The sequence below is a fragment of the Numenius arquata genome, chromosome 7, assembly GCF_964106895.1.
Source record: "Numenius arquata chromosome 7, bNumArq3.hap1.1, whole genome shotgun sequence".
NCBI classification, from domain to species: domain Eukaryota; kingdom Metazoa; phylum Chordata; class Aves; order Charadriiformes; family Scolopacidae; genus Numenius; species Numenius arquata.
This window is the reverse complement of record NC_133582.1, coordinates 62,030,772-62,054,426: the sequence shown is the minus strand read 5'-3', so window position 1 is coordinate 62,054,426 and position 23,655 is coordinate 62,030,772. Positions and strand designations below refer to the sequence as shown.

The 23,655-nt window shown below is 41.6% G+C and overlaps 1 protein-coding gene across 3 annotated transcripts in view; it reads left to right on the top strand.

Annotated features, from left to right (window-relative positions):
* The window catches only part of PPP1R9A (protein phosphatase 1 regulatory subunit 9A), a 111,111-nt gene that overhangs the window by 68,655 nt on the left and 18,801 nt on the right, over window positions 1-23,655 (top strand). For all 3 annotated transcript variants that reach the window (XM_074150809.1, XM_074150811.1, XM_074150810.1), the window contains exons 5-10: window positions 9,078-9,213; window positions 13,603-13,758; window positions 18,789-18,842; window positions 21,140-21,369; window positions 22,786-22,882; window positions 23,005-23,176. In XM_074150809.1, the coding sequence (XP_074006910.1) occupies window positions 9,078-9,213; window positions 13,603-13,758; window positions 18,789-18,842; window positions 21,140-21,369; window positions 22,786-22,882; window positions 23,005-23,176 (845 nt within the window). The remainder of the gene's footprint in view (window positions 1-9,077; window positions 9,214-13,602; window positions 13,759-18,788; window positions 18,843-21,139; window positions 21,370-22,785; window positions 22,883-23,004; window positions 23,177-23,655) is intronic.

The following is a 23,655-nucleotide window of genomic DNA, read 5'->3' as shown; positions in this document are numbered from 1 at the left end:
AAAAAAAGAAAGCACTCACATAAAACATATGTATTATATACATTTATAATTGGCTCAGTTTGTGTAATTAGTGTTGCGTAAGTTACGGAATTGAGTACTTGCTTCCATGGAGGAATAATGGGTTTGGAGGAAGGAAGAAACATGAAATGATTTTCACACAGAACGCTCCCAGAATCTTCTCTCGGGCAGTAAATTACAGCCAGGCTGGTTGCAATCTACACCCTTTTGTCATAAAATAGAGGCCTGTTAGAAGTATTTCTTCATTGCTGTTGAGCTCACGTTGCCAACTGCAGTGTGTATCCTGGGGACAGGGATCGTTGCCTTCAGACAGGTCTCATTTCTCAAGGAGAGATGTGTGAGAAGCTGCATTTTCCCCTATAAGTAAGGTTCAGATGCTGAGCTTTCACAAGAAAAATGATCCAGTGTATTAGTGTCACAATTAGATTTAAAAAGTCATAAAAATATTAAATTAGAAATTAAATCAAATGTTTTATTTGATAATATTATCACATATTATAATTTAATGATAATATGAATTATAATATATGACAATATTATTATATAAAACGGATGTATCATTATCTACATGCACACTGCCATACTGTGTGGTCAGCAGCCTCTCACCAGTGTATATGTCTAATTAGAAGAAAGGAATGGAGAGAATTTGGTGCAACTCCTCTTATTTTTGCTTCCTTTAAAACTTCATGGAGAAAAAAAGCTCGGAAAGACCCACAGCATCACATAGACACAGTCGCTTTGTCCTTCACCGAGTCAAAGCACACTCTGGTTTTTGCTGAAGTATTTAGGATGTGAGATCAGTCGCAAAGAAAGGACTTTCATGAGCAGCATGACATTAAAGCTACTTCTTAATTCTTTGCCATAAATGCAGGCAACACCTCTTCAGGGAGCTTGCATAATACCAATACTTAGGGGTTTATTTTTCTCCTTTGAGCCTTCTGAGCACTTTGAATGATCCCGACAGTGGAAGTCGTTGACCTAGAATAGATTTTTTGCAGTGTTTCTGCCAGAAAAATGTATCCAGGCTGTCTGTAGCTGCCACAGTAAGGAATCTGGGAAAACGAAGACGTGGCCTTTACCTTTTGAACTGTTCTAGGTGAAGGTGAGGGAGGGGAAAAAACAAGTAAATATGAGCATCTATGATTATATTATCCATTGTCTGAAGTATTGGACTGTTCAGAAGAGCTGTCATACCATAATGGAAGATCGTTGACCCAACCGATACGGCTTCTCCAATGATAATGAATTCAGTTATTCTTTCTTGCAATGTTTTGTATGGAGACAGTTGGCACCCACCAGCTGTGCTCTGGTAGCCTATGAGAGAAAGGGAGGAGGGGGAATTTTTCCATAATCTCAGCTGGGAATCAGCTTCTGTTTTCAGGGATGAGAATTAATGTCCTCGTGACTCTAATCTGGCAAATGCAACTAGGAATGCTATTTCAATTGATGTAAATATCAAGTCTTCTTCATAATTTTGCTTAACTATTTAGTTTACTAATATCCGATATTCGGGGGTTTCGGCATTTGGTTATATACCGGAGGGATTTGCTGTTGAAATGGGTTGTGTTTTTCAGTTTTGCTGAGTGTCGCCCCTGCTCTGAGATGAATGGATCGGTCCGAGGGCAGCGCCAGACTAATATCCCTAATTGTTCTGTGCTTCTCCTGACCACATTCAGGGTGTAATCCATCAGCCTGAGGTTTCCCGGTGGTGCCTACAGTCATGAAAGAGGATGAGGAGGCAGCTTGAGAGCGGGAATCCTGTCCTGTTGCGGAGCTTCTCCCGGGTCATCCTGCCACAGAACCTGTGGTCTCACAAACCCTGGTGCTGAGCAGCAGACCTGCTGCTTGGAGGTTGCTTGGGTGGTGTTGAGGGGTGTGTGACCCCACTCTTTACCCCTGTTCTTCGTCATAATGAAAAGTTTCAGGGGACCCTAATGTCTTCACCAGAGAGAGCTCACTGGCAGAGTTGTATACCTCCGGGAAATTCTATTTTTTTCTTTTACAGAGGAAACTTTATCCTTTTACCGCACTCACCTTGTCTCTGTCCGACCTGGGACAAATACGGGGGCTTTCAGTGGGGGCTGCTCCCAGGCAGCTCTGGGGGGAGCAGGGTCCCAGGGACGGAGGAGGATTTATGGCGTGATGAGTACAAGGGGTCTTGTGCTTGGACTGGAAAATCCCAGTCCTTCAATTGCTGCTTGTGTGCTTTTATCAGCACTGCTTTAACCAAATTCAGTGTTTTACTGGAGAGGCGAATTTTGAATTCCGTGTCCTCCTCCCGTACCCGCCGTGTGAATGTGACGAAGCATTTTCTGGGCTTCCCCAGCTGTTGCCAGGCGCCACACGGTGCTTTCTGAGCCACTTCTTGAGTTTTCAGGGAACCACCTCGAACCTGTGCAAAACCTGTTCTATTTCTCATCGTTTGCACCACCTTCAAAGTAACTGTGTTAATTCTAACCTACCAGGGAGTTTACCAGTTTTTGTTTCATTAAATTTGGCTGAAATGCCTCAAAATCTTCCCATCTCAATAAAGAATCTAATTAGTTAGCAAATTTTACCATGTTTAATTAATCTTCAAGATCATTGAAGAGTAGGTTCTAAAAATAGCAGTGTAACTGTCAGACCCTGGGGCTTTCCACTCTTAACTGTTCTCTGTTTTAAGAATAATTTATTAGCATTTTGTGTTTTTTCTTCCCTGGATGGTTTTAATTCAAAGCAGGGTTTTGTCTCGACTCCCACTCTCAGTTCTCAGCCTGATTTCTTTCTCTCTGGCTGTACTGCAGATGCAATCTTTCAGACAAAAATGAAGTTACATTTTTTTCTTAGATAGTTCTATACAAGGAGCAGTTAAAGGGCGAGAAGTGAAAATACTTGCTTCTTAATTAACACCAACTTGATGTGTCATTTATTTCTTCTTCAGCTCATTCCTCACCCCATCTCATGAGGGTGGACCACCTTCCCTGTCGGATTCCCAGAGCTGGATGATGTCCTTTTTTTCCGGCTGCGGGCGATGGTTTTATTCTTCCTTTCCTTGTCTGTTTCTTATTCCTGTAATCCAAGTGCCAGAGCCAGAGAGAAAAAAAGAAGGGGAAAGAAAAGTACGGATTGCCAGGCTGGGATTGGTGAAGGGCTGCGTGAGAAGCCACGTGTGCTTCGTGCACATTCTGCTTCTTTGATACACCTGGATCACAGAGCCGCAGAAACTAAACGTGTGGTCTCTTGTACCAAAATAGCCTGAATTTCTCCTGTTCGTTCCACTGTGGTTAAACTAAAGATAATAGAGCTGGTTTCTTCTTTCTGATCTCTGCAAAGAAGTCCCACGAGCGCCGATAGTCATTCTATAAGGCTACCAGGAGCAGCACGCTGAACTTAATGTTCCAGAATATTTCAGTGATTTAATAGGGCGAACATCAATTCCTAGTCCTTAGGAGCATTCCCTGGTACTGTTTAATTTACTGGAATAAACGTAACCCCTGTGTCCTGAGATCTTGCTAATTTGAATTCTATAGCAAGTTATTTCTTCAAATATTTGCACATTTGGACAGGAAATTATATGTTGGGAGAGTAAGTTGTATAAAGGAATCTTTATTTAAAAGATTTTGGCTAATGGCTTTCAAGATTACTGTGCACACGCTTGTCCCAGGTGCCGGGGAGGGCTGGAGGATTTACAGGCGTGAGACAGAAGGCATGGTTTTAGCAAGCTTTTATATGAGGTTTGATGGGCAAACGGACAGGGCTGCTGTTGAGAGGTCCTCAGTAGCCCCGTGTGACACCGGGAGCTGGAGAGCAGGGGCATGGGAAACACCCTGGGAAGAGGTGGAAAGAGCATCTTCAGCCTGAAGAAGAGGAGAATGGGGTATGAGGCATCTCACTGATGTCTCACAGAATGATATGGGGTTGGAAGGGACCTCTGGAGATCATCTAGTCCAACCCCCATGCCAAAGCAGGTCCACCCAGAGCAGGTCCCACAGGAACATGTCCAGGCAGGTTTTGAATGCCTCCAGAGAAGGAGACTCCACCACCTCTCTGGGCAGCCTGTTCCAGGGCTCTGCCACCCTCACAGGAAAGAAGTTCCTCCTCATGTTGAGATGGAACTTCTTATGCTTAAGTTTGTGCCCATTTCCTCTTGTCCTGTCCCAGGGCACCACTGAAAAAAGACTGGCCCCATCCTCCTGACACCCACCCTTTAAGTATTTATAGGCGTTGATCAGATCCCCCCTCAGTCTTCTCTAGAAGAAGTCTTCTCTCTCAGTACCATCCCATAAGGGGAAAGGGTGAACCCACATTCTTTATACTCTCTGTGCAGTGACAGGATAACAGGCAATGAATACAAGTTGCAGTGAGGGAAATTATAACTATATATTTTCAACCGGAAAAACCATACTATGAGGTTTCTCAAATGTCGGAACAGGTCACATCCCATCATTAGATTCCAAACTGATCAAGGTCATGACAAAGTTGGCCCAGCTTTGAATTGAGGGGATCAGGGTGGACCAGAGCTCCCTCCCCAATGAAATTACTCAGTGTTTGAAAGAGTTGTTATGACTCCTGTGTTTGGGATAATTTTACCTGAGGAAACAGAGTGCAGCCTCATAGGTTGTGGATTCCTCACCTCCAGTCAGTGACCTCGAGGAGCTCAATCTTGTTCCTGAAAACCTGTAACTAAATAAACCTGCTTTCTTACGGGGTTCACACCACTGCTAGCACTTTGGATTAATTATATGGCTATTATCCTAATGGAAGCAGCCAGGGTCCGTAATTGAAGACATCTTGAAATAAATTAGATAAATGGTAGCAGAAGCAGCTGTATGCTTTAGAGCTCAGAGGAGAACCATTATTAAAAACCATCTGTAAAACTCCCCCAAATACAATGAACTTTACTGTACATTTTTGATTGACCAAACTATGTTTTAGGAAAGGTTAGAAGAAAAAAAATTTTAGTAGTGTTGCAGCAAAAAACCCATTCTTTATTTCTTAGGAGGAGTCAATTCTTACTTGTTTTTTGTTGAACTTAAGGAATCCATGCTAAATTATTTTTAACTGAGCATCTAATGCCGAAAGTACTTTTAAGATCAGCCATTCACTGAGAATAAATCACTAAAAATCCCTGTTGCAGATCTTTAGTTTTGTGTCCCAGAGTTAGTGCCTCCACACGTTTTTCTAATACCAAAGTTCTTTTCAAAATGAAAATGTCTCTTAATTTAATTAACTCTTACAATAATGTTTCTGTTTCCCCTGGTTGGTAAAAAAACCAATAAATTATTTTTTGCTATTTCAAGAAGCCCAGTTCTGCAGATCCTCATTTAACAAAAGCTGGGAACGCGCAGAAAGCCCTGTGTCAGGTGTGCTGTAAAATGATTAACTGGTGGCAGGAGAGGCAGGAGTCGCTGCCAGTTTCAGCAGAATGCTCTTCTTCACCACCAACACTGCAGTTGCATTTTCGGTTTCTCCAGATGCTGTATTCTTTAAGATCTTCTTAAATCCAAGATAGAGTCAGATGTTAATTATATTCCTGGCTCTGTCCCTGTTTATTTTAACCGCAACCCAAGAGAGTATTTCGCAGCTGGTAATGGAGGTAGATGGTGTGTACCTGTGGATGGTGAGGTAGGCTCATGCCCTGCTCCTCTGCGAGGTTCTCTCCTCTCTTGTTTTTTTGTGGACATCAGAAATGATCAGTAGTGGCTGAGATTTAGCCCAGTTTTGGGCTGTAGTTCAGTTTTGCAGATTCACTGGGGTTTATTTTGCAGTTGGTGGCTTTAATAATTTATTATTGTGTTGGAGTTTAAAGGCTTTAAAACCCTCATTTGTCTCATATCCAGAAAGATAACCAGCTCCTGAAATATATTGTCGCTGGTAGAATTTACAGTTCTTTGTTATAATACTTTTGGCCCTTGAGACTAATTAATCAAGGCTGAAATGCATGTGCTTAATTTTGGCGAGCCAGATTGATGCGAAATACATAATTAGCCACTTTGTTGAAGTGTGCATATTACAGTTCAGTGACTAATTTTCTGGTCAGTGAATCACAACCTTATGTCTCTTTTTCGTATTTAAACACTTCAGATTATGATAGTTCTTGTATTTAAAGCCATTCTAGATGTAAAGATCTAATTCGTGCTTAGCATTTTAATAACTGCCTCTGCTTTATGGTTTTGGAAGAAAGAAATATTTATTCATCTCTCTTTAAATTATAAATTTATAATTTGTGGTTTATTTTAGTTGCAAGTTAAACCTTATTTAGATTCATATTCTTAAGGTCATGGAATGTAACAGGGCAAAGGTTTGTAGAAACTGTAATTGTTGGCAAACGCAATGTCCCATTTTGCAAATTCACAATCCTGTATCTACAACCGACATGAGTCGTAGAGCGAATGCTTCCAAATATTTATTTTCAGACGCTTTAGAAACATCTCACTTTAAAGCAGTAAATTGTAGGAAAATAAAACATCCTTTGCTTATTTCTGTTTTGGAAAACATGTGCTTTATACTTTGTCATTGCTTTGAGGCTTGTATTCCTGTATCATCTAACAGCTTCAGGTATCATTGAGGAATATCACTTTGACATATGATGCAAGCCTTTTAAATCACATCCCAGTAAACTCTGAGTGGCCTTGGCATGAGAAGAAAAATTCAATTAATAAGCCTTAACGTTTTTACTTCCTACCTAAACTCGCTGGTCTGTATGAAAACGCTATGGCAGTGCCATCCAGCGTGTCCAAACCACTCCTAAGTAATGAGGAGTTATCAGGTGCGTTACATATTGGCTGTTCCGGGTTCTCAGGATACAAAAATGATTGTGTGAAATATTTCGAGTCTGGTGTTTCCCGAGGGAGGGGAAGTGTCAGGCAGAGGGCAGGGGGGAATACGGTATCTGCATCGCTTTGCGTGGTTCCCTGATTCCCCCCATTGGTGTGTTCATCTCCCTCGTGTGTTCACAAGCGTGATGCTCTCTCTGCTGTGTATAAATGCTACTCCCATGCATAACGCTGCTTAAGGTGTTTTTTTGCAACAGAAGTGGGCAGTTTTTTGCATATTGTCTTTTAATTTGTTTTTATGTTGAGGGGACAGATGCACAGCAAATGTGGGTTGAATCTTTTTTTACTTCGTGTAGTAATATCAAAACTTCGTTCTTCCTCCCAGCTGAGACTGAAAACACGGCTGGTTTAGTCTTCCTAATACTTGGCTGTAAAATTAAAGTTCAGGGGAAGCAGGATCCGGGTGAGTCAGTGTGCATGACAGAGGAAGCATGGGGGCCCTGAAGAAACCTTCTTTTTCTTTCAGCCCAAGGTGTTTATCATTACAGAGAAGCAATGTCATATTTCATAATTGCAGGATGCGAGTGCCAGACCGGGATCTGGTTCGATCAGGATTAAAGTGTTGATGCTGTTTCCTTGGTTTTGTTCTAATTTCTGCTGTATTTTCTGTTAGTGCTTTTGCACTAAGACACTGTCTCGCAAATTCTTTTCAGAGCACCCTGTGTCAGTATTTCAAACGAATTATTTCAAAGGAATTATTGACTTGGATATTTTGATGATGTTGAAATAATCTCCAAATTGTATTTCTGTCTGTAGTGCCTGAGTTCATAGAGTCTGACAAACTATTTGGCACAGGGATGGGTTCAGGGTCTGTCACTCATTGGCTTACACACGGGTGCCAAATCCCAAACGACTTTAGCAGTGTAGGCAGAAAATTTTCTTACATGGGATATAATGTACATTTCTACCTCTCTTTCCGGTAGTAAATTGAATTAGTCATTTCAGCCAAATATTGTGGAAACAAATAATTTACCATATGCAGTGTCTCAGCGTCACCTCATCATGCTTTTCAGCTCTGCATAATACTTTTTTCACCTGTAATTACCTAATTGTCTCTCTGGCGTGCTAAGAAAATATCCCTTCAGCTTGACATCTTTAAATTGTGCTTTTGTTCAGTCACTTACAGTGTTGGTGCTGTGTAATGGGGTTTTATCATTAATGCTATAGATAGCAAAATATCTAATTACGGTTATGCCACTATGCTGAAAAACAGTGAATCCGAGTCAATTCTGAATTTCTTGCTGAAAGCAGGGTTGGGAAGCAGGTCCTGTAAGTCTCAACCAAGAAAGAGGCACTGCCCCTGTGTTTTGTTATGCCAAAGAACTGTGCTCCCAGTGCTCAGCAATAGATAAGCGTGGGGAAAAACGCTCCTTAGCAACATGAAATAAATGAAAGATGTAAATGCGGCCAAAATTAGGGAAATAATGTCTGCCAGACCTTAAAATGTGGAAATAGGTTCTCTGTTATAGGCAGGAGGAAGGCAAATATAAAAGCTGAGAAATGTCTTCTAAGTCAGGATGGAGAGAGGTTACCCCAGCGCGTCTTCCTCTCACCGAGAGCTGCCCAAAGGGCGTCCGTGCTGTTACCAAGCATCTGCTCCTCTGGGGGCTTCAGGGTTGCTCTAAAGGGAATGGAAGTGACGATACTTTTTTCAAAAATTGCCCCGCTCTGGGTTTGTGCCTGAACAGCTCAAACTCAGAGATTCATTTTTACTGAAGTTTGGAGTGAAGGCTTTAGCGGTCACTTCTTTTTTCCCCTGCCGTGGTCTGGTCACTCCTGGCCTCGCACACAGCGTCCCTCTGGCAAATACCATCTGCAGAACCCATCTCAAACCTTCACAGCCACGTATCGGTCTCTTCTCCCAAGGAACAGGCGATGGGACAAGAGGAAATGGCCTCAAGTTGTGCCAGGGGAGGTGCAGATTGGAGATTAGGAACAATTTTTACACGGAAAGGGTTATTGCGCATCGGAATGGGCTGCCCAGGGTAGTGGTTGAGGCACCATCCCTGGAGGGATTTAAAAGACGGGTTGACATAGTGCTTAGAGACACAGTTTAGTGATGGGTTTTGTCAGTTAGGTTGATGGTTGGACTCGATGATCTTAAAGGTCCCTTCCAACCCAGACAATTCTATGATTCTATGATCTTGGGAGAAAAAGGCTACCCCCTGTACAAGACAGTGCTAAAACCCCAGAACTTTGGTAAAACCACAGGAGTAATATTTTTCTCGCTGGTGTTTTGTACAGGTTTGTAATTGGGCGGGAGAAGCCGGGACAAGTGAGCGAGGTGGCCCAGCTCATCAGCCAGACCCTGGAGCAGGAGCGGCGGCAGAGAGAGCTGCTGGAGCAGCACTACGCCCAGTATGATGCGGACGATGACGAGGTAGCGGACTGCCTGGAATTCCACTATTCGCTGGTTTTTAACGTTCTGTTTCTGTCCCTAATTCCTGCTTGTTAATTGTCACTCAGCAGTATATTTCTCACCCTCTCCATTACCTCTGCTGCTGATTTTTTGCTGATTTCAATGGTGAAATGCTTTGGAAGAGCAAAGTTACCTAAAAGCTCTTTTTGTTTTGTTCCAGAAGAGCAAATATCAAATTAGTCGATACTTCTGTAATCATTGCTCTTCCCCTGAAGGTATACACTTTGTCTGAAATAAGGGAATTAAGCTGATTTGCTTCTGCACTGAAAAAATAGTTTTGTGAAAACTGGTAAAAGCTGCCTTCTAACTTTTAGGAAGTTGAAGAAGTTTGAGACTATTTTTTTCCTAGAAGAATTGATATTCTTCTTAACTCAGAACATCAGGAAATTTTCTGAAAATTCCAGTTAAGACACATCCATCCGCACACTGCTTTTTGTTTGTGTGTTGACGAGATACTCGGCAGGATGAAGAATGAGTCTGCCTGCTCTGAAGGGGGTCTGGACGTTCGCAATTAGCGCCTGGTACCCCAATACAGAGGGTTTGAAACTATCAACTTCATACAGAAAATTTTCCATGATTTCTTCCCATTCTCCTAAAATTCCTAATATGCCTGGATACCAAGATACTTGCAAAGATTAATGAGAGGGGTTTTTCAGAGACTCCTGACTGTCTGCCCCCTGATTTAGCTGCTGGGTTGAGGTAAAAGGCAGTTGCTGTAACAAACCGCTCCCACGTAGCCCAAGCCACCTTCATTTCCCGTTGTCTTCAATAATATTATTTGAAATGCCAGACTCCATGTGTTGGTGTTCTCTCATCCCAGGTCAGATTTTCTCTTTTATTTGCAGAAGGAGGCAGTAGGGAAGAGGAGATGGAAAATTCATACTATGCATTTATTTCAGTTTAGTTTTCTTTTAGGTACTGAGAGAAGGCTTCTAAACATAGAAATAGAGAAAAAAAAAATACTCTGAGATAAAATCAGGATACGCTCAGATTTTGAAACACGCTGTTAAACTAGCAATAGGTGAGAACTATCAGAAGTGTCCCAGAAGACTAAGTAAAAATCCTGTGGAACCCCAGTGATACTTTCACTCACTTTAATTTCCACTGATATTAAAAATAAAAATATTTCAGTGTTTTAGAATGAATCCTGTCATAGGTGCGTATTTAATTCACATAAATAAAAGATGTCCTCATCTGTACTGGGGATGCATAGGTACATGTGCCTGTGCGAGACCATGAAGGTTGGAAAATCCATATCCTCTCTGTTCCCTCCTCAAACTCTAGAAACACGCAAGTCTTCTTCTAGCCTGTTTAGTCTAGAATTAAAATTCAAGATCTTGACTAAGTTCTTGAAGGAACTCTGTCATCTCCTCCAAACCGAAAAAGAGACAGCTCAGTCTAGCCTTGTCCTCTTTCATTACTGCACTGAGAAACACTTGCATGGTCACCAGTAACGAAAGAGGACAAGGATGAGCACACAGAAAGTCCTCAGGTACTTCTTGTGATGTCTCTTCTTGTCCCTCGTGCAGTTCAGTGGTCACAGACTCTCAAGCCCTATTCACCACATAAATACTTAACATGAAAAATAATAAATGCATGAAGTGTTTTCTGTTGGTATGACCTTTGGATGATAGAGAGAAATCAAGGCAGGATGAGTGATAAACAGACTCAGGGCATCTTTTCTCATCGTAATGCTACATCGAGGACGATGGCCACCTCTGTGACCACGACGTGATTTTTGGCCATCAGCTTACGCGGTGCAGAGGGGGATTCTATGCTGTATGTGAGGACAGAAGGAAGAAAGGAAAAGACATCTACCGGAGATCCAGAGTATCATTGAAGATCAATCTCTTTTGGAAGGAGAAGAAATTAGGCTTCAGAACAAATGCAGTACTTCAGTTCTCAAACCCACTGAGATCACTGAAGATCTTACCCATTTACTACGTGATGCCATAAATATATGTGGGAGGAGGGTGGTAAACCTTATTCTCAGAGTAGGTGGCTGGTGCGTAGTTACTAAGGTTGCAATGAGACATGTTCCCTTTCTTAATTAACAGACTTACCACAAATAGATTTTATTGGGAACCTGCAGCAATCCTGAATATTATTTTTTTTTTTTGTCACCTGGCGATGCCATCCCAGTAACCACCCATCACTTGCACCATTCCCAGGCAATGGACATGATGGAAGCTGTGATCTAATGCACATTAGACACAGTTCAGGGACATTTTTGGTCACCACCAGCACTTCTGCTCCATTTACTGTCAAATACGAGCGTTACTACTTCGGGCTCACGTTTCTGTGTTGGGGTAGATGTTGGGTTGATGTTGCTGTGTGCCAGACACCGGCCCTGCAGTCTATGGCTTTGGTAAGCAAGGCATCTTTTGGGCAAGAAAATCTCAGTTTACCCTGTCTGAATTAATATCCGCAAATGTAGAAAAAACCCTACCCTTTTGAGTCTGTTTCCTCGAAGTGACAGTGATTCCGGCTGCATGAAATTTGGGACTATCTGGATCCCTGAAGGAGTTTCGTGCCGAGGTGGCACAGAATTACACAGGAGTTGCTCGGTCTCAGAGCTGTCAAGCTGTCCTGTTCATTTTCATACAGTTCTTACAACACGGTCACACGGATCTCGAGCCACAATGCTGCGGGAATAGACAAGAAAATGATCTCTATCCAAGCCTCCGTCGAGGCTGTCAGATTTACCACAAAGACAGTGATAGCACGTCAGCAACCTCCTCGTTTCACCTGGAGCGAAAGCCAGCAGAGAGAATTTTTTAAGGGAAAGTACGTTTCATGTAGTTTATGACATGTATTTCCTTAAAGTACACCTCGGTTCTTTTGAACCTGTAATTTGTGTTCCATGTGATTATAAGATCAGATCCCTTTCTTTTGAAGACAAAAGCAGAAGTCCCGTTTGTTTCTGTGCTCTGTAATGTGTTTGTGCCATCCTGCCGTCGCGTTTACCTGAGCGAACGGCACTGTTTGGCTTTGATGACTACTTTCTGCATTAATTGAGGAAAAAACGACTGTGCCCATCGACACTCATTATGTACAATTTGAAGCAAGATTTTCCTTCGTGTTCGTTTTAAGCTGCCTGATGTCTGTCTTCAAAGACTCTGGCTCCCGAGGCCAGCAGAATATTGCCTGCTCTTGAATTTTTCCCCAAAATAGCGTAGTCCTTTGTACGTGTTCGTTTTTCTTTTTGTATGAAGCATTCCTTTTTAGTTAAACTCTTTGGAGGAATCAGTTTTAACTAAACTCATCTGTTCTATTCTTTTACCAAAATCAGTGTTAGCTTTTTTTTGTTGAAGACTACTGAGATTCTTAGTCTTAATACATATGAAGTATGTAAAATAATTTAAATACTTACCATTAATTTCATTGGAGAGTAGGTAACTACCTATTTATAGAGACAGAGAGCTCTCCTGAGAAGTGCCCTGCATTAACAGTGACATTTAAGGTACGGATTGGTCGTGCACGTTGCTGACTTACCTTCTTTTTGATAGTTCTTTTAACATCAGAAGATTTTGCCAAATCATTCTATGCTTTCTGTGTGTTTTGACTTCATTTCTTAAAACTTAAGTGGTTTTCAAAAAGGAAAATCTAAATTTTCCACGATCTTTAAAGGTCCCTTCCAACCCAACCCATTCTATGATTCTATGTGTTATTTATCCAAAAAAATTGTTCACATCTCGTGGTTTACTGGCCCAAGAAACACGCTTTTTTGTTTTAAAACTGGCTAGAAGCAGCTCCTTATTCAGGGTGAAAATTCAGTGAACTCTGACTTGAGTCTCTGAACTTGTCTCTGACACTTGGTTTCTTTTTCCTGCTGCAGTTGTTCTGGGGGGGCTGTGACTTTTCTCTTGTTTATTTGTTTATAAAGAACAAACCAGGGGATTTTCAAATTCAGCGTGGAATATCACTGGAGACTGACTACCTCCAGAGGGCTTACAAAAGATCAGTCAAGGTCTAGTCAGTCCTACTCTGCTTTTATTTCTGTGTGGAAAAGATTTCTTCTTAAATTTGAGATAAATTTGGAGAAGTCTTCCTGTGGAAGAGAGGGCCTGGTTTGGAAAAGGATGAAAACCCTTGAACTCTACAGCCAGTTGTGCTGAAGCACTGAATTCTTAGTTACTGTTTTCTCCTCTCTCTTAGTGTTCTGAAATACTACGGTGGAGTTGTATTTTTTTGTCTGGTAGAATTCGTAAGTGCTGGGAAAGGAAAAGATTACCTTTTTCATACGCAGTATGCTGTAGTTGCGCACAGCACAATTAGCTTAATTACTCTTTGAACGGGTTCTGCTTAATAAGATGATAACTGGAATTTCTTAAATGCTGTAAAATTAAGACAGGGGAATATGCTACAGATGAAGAAGATGAAGACATGGGACCCATCCTTCCAGGAGGTGACATGGCCATTGAAGTGTTCGATCTCCCTGAAAACGATGACATGTTCTCCCCCAGCGATGTGGACACCGGCAAGCTCGCTCACAAATTCAAAGAGGTAAGGCATAGATCAGAAAATATTTCTGAAAAATCTCCCTGGAATTAGATTTCGAGTTACCTCATTGCTCAGTGCTTGTTTTTTCTCTTCACTGCTCGAGTTCATTTCTCGCTGGTTGTATACTCGGTATTGCTGGGGTTTTACCAAACCTCTGTGGTTCTAGGGTTTGTGTAGCATCATTTGCACTGACTGAGGCTGGAGTCACTGATATTTGTTGTGCTCAGTGAATTCATGTAACTCCGCTTACCAAAGTACTGAGAAGCATTTCTCCTGTACTTCGGGTTGTGCTTCTGATGTGGTTTACTCCTGAACTTCACTGCATTCTGATGCAAATAAAGACGTGAAACAATTGGCTTTATCTAAGCCCACAGTAATGGGCTGAGTGATGACAATAAAGAACATTTCTCTTTTTAAAATGCAGTGAAGATGGAGGGAGTGGAAGTACCCAGGAGCTCATAGGATATTCGAGCAGCAGAGCCCTTTTGAGCCCAGAGTGGAGTTTTAAAATAGAGAGGCTCCGTTTTTATGCTTCTTCCCCTATTCTCTCCCCTTCCCTTTCCTCCACTCAAACCAGATATTTTATTTTCTATGAATAGTTGTTGCTGTAACTCTCTGGAGAGAGTAATCTATGGAAAGTAATCAGTCACCAAGCAACCTGTCCTTCCCTTTTCTGCTGATGCCCTTTTCAGCTGTTGGAGGCCTACAATTCATCATTGTTTCCTGGAAGTTTTTTAGTTTACCGAGATGATAATTTCCTCACTCCATATTTCAAGTTCCAGGTTCTCATGCAAATTAGCAGAGCAGTTTACTTGAGTTTCTAATGCTTTGCGTGATACATAGTGATGCTTTCTCAAAGCGATGCCAAAGCACAGATGCAGCGATGGGCAAGACACTGACCTTGGAATAAATTACCTGTAAAGCTCTGCTTGAATCAAGTTGCCATCAGCTTGGGCTGTTGCCGTACTTGAGACCTGTCTGATTTCATGGCCTCAAAACGTTGGTGCAGAGGAGATCAGATCAAGGGACTTTGGGATCCTCCAGCCTGGGTGTAGATGAGACCCCCAAGAAGAAAACGTGAAATGCTCCTGGATAAGAGCGGGCTCTTTCAGGAGCCCCCGCAGTTGCCGCTGTTAGGAGCATCCTACTTGTGTTTCGCCAATTGTATTTAACAGCACACAGCTGCGTTTTGTTGGCTGCTACAGAGAACATGTATTTTTCTTGGTATTAGCCCCGAATTCTTTCAACACTAGAGGACTTGTTCACGATCACGCTGCACAAGCCCACACAGTGTTTTCTGGAATTGTGTTTAAAGAATAACTGTTCTTTCTTGTTCTTACTGAAAAGATTAATGAAAAGTATTAAACAAGTGGGTTGGACATAATCTTTAAGCATAATAGTTTGACCTAATTAGTTGAATTCACTCTTTGCAATGAAAAACGTGCTCAAATACTTTAAGAGCACTCTTATTTGAAATGCCTTGCTTTTGGAATGCAAGTCAAGAGGAGAGATGGGCATTCCGGGGTGAATCACTCTGCTCCTGCAAGTCTTGTTTTCCTGGCTGAGAAACAGCAAAACTGGGACGGATTTTCCTTAACTGCTTTGTGAGAAAGAGTTAGAAGCTTTGTGTTAGCCGTGATCATTGAAGAGAGACAAAAGCTGTAGGGAGAAGTGATATCTTATGTGAGAATTGGGTATTATATTTCACATCTTAATGAAATCTATGGAAAATGGATTACTATTATTAATATCATTATTATTAATATTATTATTATTAAGAAATACATTACTATATAATTTTTTTCATGGAGATCATTGGATTCCATTGGGTATTTTCTTTCCCGCTATACTCCAGGTATCGAATTTTTATTAGCATTTCATCCCATGCTACCTTTTGCAGTCTTAGGTGAATTCAAGCTATTTTCCCGAGATCGTATTCTAAAAAAAAAAAGGTTTTATAGACTTGAAGAAAATTAATCAGCTTTTCAAGACATCTTTGCAAAGTAAATGCAAAGATGGAGATTTTCAAGACCCACCTGGATGCAGTCCTGAGTAGCATTCTCTAAGCAATCCTGCTTCAGCAGGGGAGTTGGACTAGATGATCTATATGGTCCCTTCCAACTCTAAAAAAAAAATTCAGTGAAATTCAGTGAAATGTGCCAAAAATTATTCAAAATGTCTTTTGTTAAAATGAAGCCTTCACAGTTTTATGTTGACTTACAAAACAAAAAATACAAAAATTTTATCTGCCAAGAATTTATCTGGCATTATATGGGACATGGAATAAGGCATTTCTGTTCCCCTTTTAGAAAACTTGCTTAAAATTTCTTAATTATGGATGCTAGTTTTGCTTGCCAAACAATTGGCCTTGCCTGTTGTTCAGTCTAACCCATAAATATGTTGGTATTTCTCATCTATTCTGCAAGCGTAATTAGTTCTGTTAAAAAAAATAAGAAAAAAAAAAGACAAAAGTAGATGTCCAGCTCCACGTTTGTCTGTTGGGCAGGAAAGTGTCTTTTTCCTTCTGCCTCAGTGGGATCTGCTCTACCATGGACTGATTCAATGAGCCCACTGCGCACTCAGTAGTCATTTTTTTTAACTTAATAACAGAGCATATAAAAATAACTGTTAAAACCATCTGTACCTGAGCAGATTGTCATTTATGCAACAATTTGGGGTTGATTTGTATGTAATAATAAGCTGTTTAAGTGCTGCTTACTGGCTTGTGGGATTTTCAGAGGAGATGGGAATGGACTGGAAGCAGGTAGCCTAAGGCTTTGAGACTTGGCCTTTTGATTTCATTATTAACTCTGCAAAGGGCAAAGTCTGGCTCATCCGTCCTTCCCCTGCTTTTATCTCACTCCAAAACAACGAGGCAGCAGAGCTAAGCAAAGGCCTGGGCGCTTTGTGAACACCACTACATTTTGAGATGGTGCTTTTGTAATTTTTCACCACTAACAGAAATGGAATGGCGAGAAAAAACAATCTCTGAAAATCACAGATCAGAGGTTGGACTGAGGGAGCTCAAAAATTGCAAGTTACCTCTCGCAGATGCTAGTTAAAGTGTCACCTTAGTTTCCTCTACTCTGTAGAATTACAAAAAGTTCTATCTCCTTCTCGGCTTCCTGGCCCGCTGGGTGGAGCAGCACCACCGGCCACTTCTTGCCCTTAACACCGGCGTGTTTTACACGTTCCCACAAGCGGTTCTGGTCAGTGACGGGTCTCATTTGAAATGAAGTCTTAGATCTGCTTTCACTGAGCCCTTCGTCACGCTTTTCCATGCAAAGTGAAAAACTCAGCGTGAGTCACAGATGATGCTGGGGATGAGAAGTGCTGACAGCCTCCTTCAGAGAATGACCAAGAAGTGAGGGGTGGAAAGAAGATTCCTCAACTGTTCCTCAGATGGAACTGGTGGCATCAGTGTCTCCTTTATCCCTTCCAGCCTGAAGTCAGTAATTCTCCACCAGAAAGGACTAGGTTTATTCGCTAGATGAGTTAAGGCTGATTTGCAAACCAAACTGCGTCCTGTGCCACAAGAAGAGTGTTCAAGAGGTCCCATAAACAGGGAATGTCAAAAGTAGCTCAGCCTTTCTCACAGGTACTTGTAGCCATCAGCTCCCTGATGGCTCCTCTTGTTTTGAAAATTGCTCCTCTCCTTCTCTTTTGAATTATTTGTACATTTTTTTACTAACAGCCTGGTCTTCAGGAATGTAGCTGTTGCTCCACCGGTGGTGACAATTTCTGGTTCAGCACAGCTCCCTCACGTACTCCATTAGCTCAACGTAAACTATTCCCAAAGGCCCCTGTGAGTCTTGTAAGAGAATTAACCCGCACATAAAACATGCTTTTCCGTAACTGTTCCTGGTATTCATAAATAATGGAGGAAGGCTTTGTCTCCACTGCGGTGCCAGCTCAGGCTGTCGCTCAGGTTTGGCCCTTGCCCTCAACCCAACACGCAGAAGTCACTGATTCAGATAAAACACTGCTTTAGTTTTAAGGTCTGGGGGCCTGGCAGGCGTTTGTAGGTGCTGCTCGCTTTCAGTAATAGAGCAGGGGGGACTGGGGTGCAGAGCAGCATTGGGTGCGTGATCATTTCCATCTGGATTTGGGTTATGCTGTTGGAGCTGTGGGTGGATTTGTCCTTCAGAGCGTTCGTGGAGCCTGCAAATAGCAGACCTTTGGGGTGAAACTACAGATGTTTCAGGGTGCTGCTCGATACACTCAGAGAGCTACTGAGTATTCACTGCCCAGCATCAGGATAATGTGGGTTAGTCCCAATTAAATGCCCCCAGAAGGTGGGCAGGAGGGTGCCATGTCCCAGCACCCACCCTTTCACCGCACAGACCCGCTGTTATTGTGGTACCCTCCTTGGTAATACACCCACAGCCTGTACCACCCTGCCGGCTGTCAGTCCACTGGCATCATCTCCTGTGCCTCAGCATCGTTCCCCAGTTTTTACCGTTCCCCGTGTAACCGCTCTCAGCTGAGACTGGCCGGCTGCAGCAGAGTCACTCCAGCTGGTGGTGGAGAAGGAGAGCATCAGTTTACCTTTTTTCTTGCATGAAGTAAATATGTGGCATCTTCCCTGAAGGTTTTCCCGACTTCTGGAGCTGTTAAATCACTTATTTCCATATTTGCTCTTTTGTAACGTGCCTGCTTGAATCAGCGCGGTGGGACTCTCTGCCAGCACGGGGAGGTGTTTCACGCTCACATCAGAGAGGAGCAAAGCCCAGCAGGATAACATCTTTCTTTTTTTTTTTTTTTTCTTTTAAGCATAAGACATTTGGTTTTGCTAAACAGATTGGATGTTCTGATTTGAAATTATGAGTGGTTAGACGGCATCCTATCTTTAATTAGGTTGCACAGACTGAGTCATTTTGCAAGCTAGACATTTTAATTTACAATCTACTGCACTGCAGCACTCTCCAAGGCCTTCTGCTGTGCAATGAGGTATTCCACTGGCAGCACAGGCTGTAAAAATACTGGAGTACTCTCTGTGACTTCACCTGTTTATTTTATATTTTCCATTTTAGTTGCAAATCAAACATGCAGTTACAGAGGCTGAAATTCAGAAGCTGAAGACGAAGGTAAGAATCAATACTCGGTTAATACGTGCCGGTTTTAACTCTCGATCTGGAGATGTGTCTTGATGTGGGTGGAGAAGTCAAGGGCCTGATTAAAGGCTGATGAGGAAGCGCAGTGGCTCAGCTCGGTCTTGTCTTGGGGTATATTCTCTATTCGAAGTTTCAAATAAAAGCTTAAGTGCTGCTATTAAGAGAAACTTGCGGAGCTTCAATGAACCATACATTTTAAGGGGTATCGTAATGACTAAATGGCAGATTCCTAGTTTTACAATTATAATGCATTTTCTCAGGTTTTAAAATTGTATTTGGATTGGATATTCAAGAGTAAGTTAGGGTTTTTATTTACCAGTGATGTCAAAGTATCCTGTTTATGTTCCATTTTTTTGACATTTTCTGTAAAAAAACTCATTTATTTAAAGGTATTTAATAAAAAACACTTTTTTATATACAGAAGAAAACGAGGTGTTTCATGTTGCTGCAGTTCTTCTTAAAAGATACTTGAGAAAGCAAAGAGCTTACCAGTGTAACAGAAAACATTATCTCCCAATCAGTTGCTGTTTGTTAGATTGAATTTACTATAGCAATGAAAAGAAATTGTATTTTTTGTACTAGGATAACTTTTATGGGAAGTCAACTGATAATTCAGTTCTCGAGTAGTATTAGGTTTTATAATTACATCCTTCTCTTTGAGTTTGAGTAAATTATAAAGGCAATAAAAAGAAGACAAAGAGAAAATCGTACTTCAGAAAAAGGGTTTAGGTTATTCTTTCTTTCCAGCAACTATTTGTACTCACTGTGCGTTTTGCATAGTGTCGATCAAATCCGAATAAATTATTGTTAAAAACAAATTCAGAGTGCAGCTCTTTTCTGTGAGGGCAGTTCCTGTTGCCCTGTTTCTGTTCAGAAGGTCAGAAATCTTGGCTCACTCCTGCCTTCTGGTTCCGACCCAGCAGTCGGAGCCGCTGTCAGTCCCTTGGGATTTTGCCGAGCCCCGCCGACCCCATGGCAGTGGCGCCTGGATGTAAATCCACTGGGAAAATGAGGGTTTAATGTGCCTTTTTGTGGTGGACTTCTTTACCTAATGCTTTGAATGGAGACGGAGAAAATGTGGCTAGTTTAGGTACATTACTAATAAAACTGCAAACAAGTTATTTTCTCTGTGTGTGTGTATCATCCACGATGCTGGAACTGCCCAGAGCAAATTAAACGGTCCTGATAAGTAAACAGGGGTGTTACGGCATTTTTTTGTCTGTTCTGTAAATTCTGGGGGCTAAATTAAACAAGCTGCTGACAAATCCCCCCTTACCCAGCACCAGCCACTGAAACCTGCGGTGGCTTCAGCCGGGGAGCGAGAAGCCTAACGCCAAAAACAACCTAACAAAAAAAAACTAGCAAAGGAAACAAGGTTTATTAAAAACAGCAGTAAAATTTGGGCTTCTCTAAGGTCACTTGGAAGAAGTCCCTGGTGCCAAAGAGCGGAACTCGCAGTGGTCACAGCGTTAAGCGGCGCTGATGTCTCTGGCAGAATTAACACCTCAAATTTTCAACAGCAAGGGCGTATTTTCCTTTTCTTCTTAGCTCCTCACAATTCAGCAGGCAAGGTTAAAGAGAGCAAGAGCAATATATTTATAACAGGTTTGCTTTGTCCTCGTAATAGTCCTGGCGTAGTTTCAGCATTGGATGCAAAAGTCTGTGCTTGCTGAAGTGAAAAAAGGTTCTGGGTTATGACCTGATGTTAAATTTTGAATTGTGCTCCAACCTCTTCTGTTTGGCTTTCTCGATTAAGCAAGATTATGCCATGAAAACAGACATTGTGAGAATTCAATAGATTTTTCTAATTTGGGTTGAAAAGCAGACAGGTTAGATGCAATTGGCTTTTTTCCCTATTGTTTTCTAAATTGATCTTAAATCGAGAACCTGGAAGTAGAATTCCCCCTAAAATAAGACATTTCTCCTTTTATGAAAGTACATGAATGCTCTCTAACTCCCGAGCCAGACGCAGGGGGGCAAAATGCCTCCCCAGAGCTGCGTGATTAACGCTGCAGTTTGCCCGAATGCTCCGCTGTTGACATTTTTAAAGCCCATTGGTTATCCCAGGGACGCACGGAGGCTGCGCAGAGCCAAGGCTCCGCTTCGGGTTATGAGGAAGAATAACGTATGCATCAGCCTGACTTCTTCGTCTTTGAGTGCTCTTTTATAGCTGTTAATTCACTGTTTTTCGCCATCCACGTGTTCTTCACCATTCATTAGGCTGCACTTTGCACCTTTTCCCTGACCGGCATCTCCACTCTTTTGTCCAGCTGCAGGCTGCAGAGAACGAGAAGGTGAGGTGGGAATTGGAGAAGACCCAGCTCCAGCAGAACATTGAGGAGAATAAGGAGAGGATGATGAAATTAGAGAGTTACTGGATTGAGGCGCAGACCCTGTGTCACACGGTGAATGAGCACCTCAAGGAGACGCAAAGCCAGTATCAGGCTCTGGAGAAGAAATATAACAAGGCAAAGAAATTAATCAAGGATTTTCAGCAAAAGTAAGCAGCCGCGTCAGGCACAGCAAATGACTTAGTGGCCAGATAGGAAACATATATGTGATATGTTTTGCAATATGAAATCCACTGTTAAGCACCTGTAAGGTAAACACTATTTTTCACTTTTTTTTTTTTTTTTTTTTGGTGAAAAACACAGGCTCTTTATCGTGGATAAATGTTAGTAATATTCAAGTACTAGTTTAGTATTGTTGAAAAATAATACTCTAACTAAATAAAGACTTAGCCTGTGGTATTCCAGGTGGGAATGTTTCAGAATTACCAGGTAACTCGATGTGATTGTGAACAACCAAGAGTAATCATAGCAAAGCATTTGATTAGCCAGGTTTGCAGTGATTTGTGTCGGTGTTGGGTCAGCTGCATTCACTCCTGCTGCACACTGATGTAACATCAAATCCAAAATGGCTTTGTTCCATTTCACGTGTTATTTTTTCTCTTGTTGTAGATGCCCAGAGTGTTTGAGCTGAGTTGAGCTAACTGCTGATTACCCGGCCCCTCTCTTTCATGCGGTCCCCTCTCCCTGATGGCTAGCAAGAGTAATAACACCTTACATTTCTAGAACAGCTTCCAGTCTTTTTTTTTTTTCTGCAGCAGCAGCTTTTTCATTTTCTGCTGAAATATACTCATTTAAAGAAGAGAAATCAAAAAGCAATGTCAAGTAACAACTGGGAGTGCAGAAGTGAATATCCTGTCCCATTAAAAAGGGGTTCAGATGGTCAAAATGTCATTATTACCCATCTTGGAATTCCGTGGCTGTTCCAGAGCCCAGCTGGCATGTGGGTGCTTGCTATCACAAACGCCTTTGATTTGCAAAATAAAAAGAAACAGGGAAGATAACTAGAAGGAGCTTGGAGAGCCTTTCTGTTGTTATTCTGATTTATGTTTGTAAAACATTTAGTCAGTTGTTTTTCACTATCTCAGACTCCTAACGTCACCCGACGGATTTCCTTAGAGCTCACTAGAAAATTCAGTTTGTACCTGGAAACTCCTCTGACCGAAGGAGTGCGGTTACGCTCTGATAAAACAGAGATTTTGCTCCATTTCTTACAACAGATCACAGCGTAAACTAAGCTAACGTTGCTTTCATTGGAAATACAGACTATGAAAAAATAAGTTTGATTTAACTGTTTGGATTAACAGAACAACTGAGATTATTTATTTTTCAGATAAATTCCTCTTACCATTTTTATATCCTCACCTAGCATATCCACTCAGGCTAAGTAATCGTTTAGGGTTTTGTCCTAATTGCAGTTTCATACTTCTTACTAGGTTAGTAATAAAATATCTGTTAAGGCCAGATTTTTCTGGTGCATAGCTCAGGATAGATCAGAACACTTTATTTTCTGTTGGAATCTAATTGCTTTGATGACAGCAAATGTATCTTTTTTTTTTTCCCCTAAGAGAACTTGACTTCATCAAACGCCAGGAAGCCGAACGGAAGAAAATAGAAGATTTGGAGAAGGCACACCTCATAGAGGTTCAAGGCTTACAGGCTCGTGTGAGTAGTATTTACTCTCATATTTGAAGAATGAGACAATTCTATCTGATATTTTGGGAAAACCCCATGTATTATAGATGAGTGTGTGTGTTATGGGTAACACTGCGGAGTGTTTCTTTCAGATACGGGACTTGGAAGCAGAAGTTTTCAGGCTAATGAAGCAAAACGGGAGCCAGGTTAATAATAACAACAACATTTTTGAGCGGCAAACATCTTTTGGAGAAGTTTCTAGAGGAGATCCTGTGGAAAACCTAGATACTAAGCAAGTGTCCTGCCTGGATGGCTTAAGTCAAGGTTGGTTTGAACCGAACCGTCACTCCTATTAATATGTATGCGAATGACAGGGTTATCATTTAGGATTTAAAGGAAACAATAATTTAGAGATGTTGTTATTTTTCTGAAATTCAGTATCTAATGACAGCTGTGTCAGGGTTATACCAAAGAATGCCAATACAGAGTCCCAGAACAGCTGTGCCTTGTATATGGAAGAGATGGAAGTGACTAAGTACTAATGAAGCAAAGATCATTACTGATTTCTTGAAGCTTTCCGTGGGATGCTGTCAACATTTAGGTTACATTCGAAGCTTCTGTTAATGTTAATAAAGTGGGAGAAAATTGTGTTTTGTCCTATGTTTCTAAATTCTTCCTAATTACCCAACCACCAAAGATCAAACAAGAGCAAAGTTACCAGAATGAGAAAACCAATGAGAAAAAACAGCTCTACCTTTTTGAATGGATTTCTACGGGTTCTCATCCCACCTCGGTACAGACAC